General features: G+C 38.2%; 1 protein-coding gene across 1 annotated transcript; it reads right to left on the bottom strand.

Annotated features, from left to right (window-relative positions):
* Positions 1-1915: 1915 nt before the first annotated feature.
* On the bottom strand, positions 1916-2815 carry LOC145685292 (histone-lysine N-methyltransferase SETMAR-like). The gene has a single exon (XM_081757662.1). The coding sequence runs from the start codon at positions 2813-2815 to the stop codon at positions 1916-1918; it is 900 nt and encodes a 299-aa protein (XP_081613788.1).
* Between the last annotated feature and the right edge of the window lie 2462 nt (positions 2816-5277).

Here is a 5277-nt window from a genome sequence, read left to right as displayed (position 1 = left end):
GGCGATCAACTGAAATCCGTTCAGTGGTCATAACTCATTAAATAAATTTTATTTCAAGCGGAAACTTTTACACTATCTAGAGGCGTCTATGGTTAGCGTGCAGTAAAAATATTGTTCAGAAGAAGTCACCATGAGAGTTGAGACACTTGTCCCACTGTGTCACTAACTTAGAAATGCCGTCCATGTAAAATTTGGGCGGCTGACTATTAAACCAATCACGCACAGCGTCCTGAACCTCAGCGTCATACTGAAGTCTCTGACCTTTCAATGCCTTCTTTAGCCCTTTGGGGATCGTATGGTACCTTTTGTACCATACGCGTTTTTCATGGTACATTCCGTTATTTCTCTTCTATTTGAGCTTTTTCGTCCGTTTTTTTTTGTTTTTTTTTTGTTTTTGTTTTTCAAGTCCAGAGGCATTGTAGAAGACATTATGTATGGTTTCAGACCTTCCTGCGTCCAGACATAGGAGGTGATGACGTCATAAGTCTAAAATGTATTTTTTCATTTACTAAGCCTATGTTCAATATTTTTTGGCGAGCTTATTTTTGCACGTAGAAGATTGAAATTTTGCACAAACATTCAGTCCACCGAGTAGTATTTACCAGATTTTTTTCAGGTTTGTGAGTTGAAACAGGGGGGGGACCAGAGGGGCAAAGGGTTGAATAAAGGGATATTTTACCCCCAAAATCCCGTTTTTCAGGATTTTCCCGCCTCACATACATGATGGGGACATGTGAGTCATACTGTCTGAAATGCAGTTCCATTCTGAAGAGAATGACGGTCGAATCATTATCTTAGGGTAATTAGGGACGTCTCAGGGATTTTTTGAAAAATATACTTCTATATAGGGAAAAATGGGACATGGTCGGTATATTTTGTTTTGGCGGGCTTACTTTTGCAGTTAGAAGATTGAAATTGTGCATAAACATTCAACCCACCTAGTAGTATTTATCAGATTTTTTTCAGATCTCTGCATTAAAACAGGGGGGTCCAGAGGGGGAAAATTGAAAAAAGAGATTTTTAGACCAAAAAATCCCGTTTTTCACGGTTTTCCTGCCTCACATACATGATGGAGACACGTGAGTCATACCGTCTGAAAGGAAGTTCCATTCTGAAGAGAATGACGGTCAAATTATTATTCTAGGGTAATTAGGAATGTCTCAGTGATTGTTTTCAAAATATACTTCTGTATAGGGTAATATGGGGCATTTTCTGATTTTTTTGCGGGTTTATTTTTGCACCTAGAAGATTGAAATTGTGCATAAACATTAAGTCCACCGAGTAGTATTTAATAGATTTTTTTCAGATTTCTGCGTTAAAACAGGGGGGTCCAGAGGGGCTAAAAGTTGAAAAAAGGGAAATTTAGACCAAAAAAATCACTTTTTCGGGAATTTCCCGCCTTAGATACATGATGGAGACATGTGAATGGTACCGCCTGAAAGGCAGTTCTATTCAGAAGAGAATATGGGCGACACATGACCCTAGGGTAATTAGGGATGTCTCAGGAATTTTTTTTCCCTGAGATCATAGTGTTTTGTGGTAATTTGGGGCATTGTGGGAATTCTTGATAAAATTTCTCCCGCCCTTACTATTCAAGATAGAAACTTGAAATTTGGCACACCCATTCAATATGCCAAGTACTATTTATCAGATTTTTTAAATGGCTACGTTCACACAGGGGGGTCCAGGGGGGCCAAAGTTCGAGAAAAATTTTTTCCCTCCGAAATTTTTCCTTTGACATCATTTTCTCCGCTTCTGGTATATGGTATGAGCATGCAAGTGGTACCATTTGAAAGCCAGCTCTATGCTGAAGAGAATGAGGTATGAACCCTGATCCTAGGATAAATAGTGACGATGCAGTAGCTGCTTGACTGAAAGTCTAAAAAATATCCCAAAAAGCCGGGATTCGGAAAGGTTAGAGACCCAAAGATGGGAAAGTCACAAGGAGAAATGTCAGAGCCGTAGGGCTGGTGTCGCAACATTTCCCTGTTGAATCCTTGAAACAAATCCTGCACTTGGTTTGCAGGTGTGGACGCGTGTTGTCATGCAATACAATGACTCCAGCCGTCAATAAACCAGGCCTTTTGTTTTTGATGGCTCTCCATAACTGTCTTAAGGTCTGACAGTAGCGTGCGGCGTTGATAGACTGTCCTGGTTCCTTGAGGTCGAGCAATAATGGTTCATGGCAATCAAAGAACACAGACACCATAACTTTCCCCGCAGACGGTTGCGTCTTGAACTTTTTGGGACGTGGAGATGAGGCGTGTTTCCACTGCATACTGGAAGACTTTGAACTCGGTTCAAAATGATAGCACCAATTTTCACCCTCAGCAACAATGCGCAGCAAGAAGTCGTTAAGTTCCAAATGGTAACGTGACAAATGTTCAATGGCGCAACCCATACGCTCCAACTTTTGGTCTTCCGTCAACACCCTGGGGATCCACTCCGCGCACACTTTATGATACCTCAGATCTTTCACAATCTTCTGAGCAGTACCACAACTCATGTTTAACCCGTTCGCTATGGATTGAATACTAATGCTTCTATCCGTAGCTATACCCGCATTCACCTTTTCACGCGTGTCTTCTGTGGAAACAACATGGGCTTGACCAGGACGGGGATAATCTGTGGTTTGTTCACGCCCCTTCTGAAACATTCTGACCCAGTCCACTACTGTTGTTTTGGAGACGCATGCTTCACTATACACGTCTTTCATACCCCGAAACACTTCAGCTGGTTGACAACCTTCGGCACTCAGAAACTGGATAACGGCATGCTGGTCCTGTTTGGACGGATTGGGGATCTTGAACGCCATCTTTCACTTGTTATACCTGCAAAACGGAAGTATCAACAACATTCCTATACCCAACACACAGGGACATTAGCCATTACACACTATTAAACAAAAAAATATCCTCCTACACACTATACCAATAATAATGGAAACAACAGGTTTCAGTTGATCGGCCCTTATATATATAATAAACGAATTAATAACAATAAAGTATGCACGACAAGAATCTAGTTATTGAATAAATCATTCGGATCCCAACTTAAGATTAAGACGTAGTAGTACTCTTGTTGATACTATTGTAGTATTTTGAGTATTAAAGAAAACATACTCATGAGGGAATTATAACAAGCTACATAACTTGACTTTTCTTAAAAGTAGGGCCTTTATGAAAATAATATCGTAATTTTGAATTATACAGAACCAGGGATAATATCTTATAATAAGCCAAGATAAAATACATTAATGTGTCACTATACATCATAAACAAGGTGTTTCAAAACAACACCGACAACATTTGGGAAATGATTCCTGATACCAAGATAAGTCAGAAAGTATAGACAAACCTCGGTGCACAAATGCTTCCTTTGGGAGTTATAGGCTTCTGAAACCATGAAAAAATGAACTCTAAAGGTCTATAGCTCCAATATTATAGGATCTATCGTAATCGGGTCAAAACGTCACTTAGAAACTAATATGTGAGCTATCCAAAAATACATGTTTCAGAATCCTAAGGTACTCACGCACAGTTTTTATAAGTGTTTGGCTACGGGCGTATAATTTGAAGTACTCACCAAATACCTCTATAAAAATTGTACCTGAAGTACCGCAGGATTCTAAAACTTGGATATTGGATAAAGCACATACTAGTTCCTAAGTGAAGTCTTGACTCGACTACGATAGATCCCAAGATTTGGAGCTACGGAATTTTAAAATTCTTTTTTCATGTTTTCGGCAGCATATAACTCCCAAACGAAACATTTGCACACGCAAGTTGATCTATACTTTTCGTGTTATCTTGGATTCAGGAATCACCTCCCAAATGTTGTCGGTGTTGTTTTGAAACACCCTGTATAAATATCGGATAATCCAGGGGATGAAATAGCATTGAGTCAACAATCGAAGCGTTTTCTAGCCAAGTGTTAACAGATGCTGTCATCCTATTGACCACCGATTAACGGCTTCATCAATCAGATTTACATTCGAGTTTGTAAACAAAACATACAACAAATACTGTGCTTCTCCTAGTTACGTATCAGCTTGTCATATACCTTTATATGAGTACTTTTCTTACTCAACAAACTTCGGCTAGTTTTTAATCTTGATATAAAATATTAATCCTAAATTGCATACAAACTTATAAAAAAATTAACAACGTGATCGCACATGTCACAACTTATACTTTCTAAATGACCTTCTAAAGAAAGTGATCGCAATTGGCACTGATCGCATTTGTCGTATATTCGGATAAATCATTCACGAGGATGTTTGGAAAACAAAACCATTTCCACATTCGACAGGCATATATACAATAAAATAAGAGAACCATGCAGTATATTTATCATAACTTTTTTTTTTTAATAATTGAAAGCTTCTCGGAGCATTTATAGGTACACCATTGGCTCTGTTCTCGTGAAAATAACTCGATTTTAATCGTATGCACAGACACGTATTTGTATCTTTATGCGAAGAATTCCTTAACCGCTCATTCTTCTCTTCCTTTCAAGTTGTTGAAAGCCCACTTTCCGTCACTTGTCCACAACAAATAAAATATATTTTAAAATAGTTGCCAAACGCTACCAAGTGGAACAATTCATAACTATTATGGAAATAGACTACTGGCGATTGTGAAGTGATTGACAATACAAAGATGCAGATAGAAGTGACATAATCTAGGTATAAATGCACTTTTACATAGCGCGAAATATCAGATCTCTGCCATAGGTTCAATATTGTTGGATGTAGTTGCAGTGCTTTTGCAACTAAAAGCATCAACTTATCTCTTTCTTTCGCCTTTTATCTATTTATTTACTTTCGAACGACGATGAGAAAGAAAAAGAATGGTGGTGATGAAAGAAAAAAATCGAATTCGAGATTTAAATTGAGTTACATATTTCACCGTTCCTTCATTTTTTTTTCTCCGTCCGTCTGTTCGGACTTCTTTTCGACCCAGTGTTCACGTGTCGGGTCCAAATTTTAAATTTAAGATTTGTATATGGTTCTCTAGGGTGGAGATTTTCGAATTTTCTTCATACCCGTCCCAAAAGGGAGAACTTTACTGAATAAATTTCCCTATTTTCTCGAAAACTAAATTAACGATTTTGTTTACAATTCATAACTTAATATTCTATTGGCAAACCTGTAATATAGAAAGAGATTAGTAGAGGATTTTGTACTGTAATCGAAAGAAGCCTCAGAATTTGCCAGTCGTAGAAAGTGTGTATTATGATTGTGAACAAAATACTACGCAATTGTGCGTGGATTTG

This window comes from Thermobia domestica, chromosome 5 (assembly GCF_964235325.1).
Source record: "Thermobia domestica chromosome 5, izTheDome1.hap1.1, whole genome shotgun sequence".
Taxonomy (NCBI): Eukaryota; Metazoa; Arthropoda; class Insecta; order Zygentoma; family Lepismatidae; genus Thermobia; species Thermobia domestica.
The sequence above is the reverse complement of the archived record's forward strand: the minus strand, read 5'-3'. Positions and strand labels throughout refer to the sequence as shown.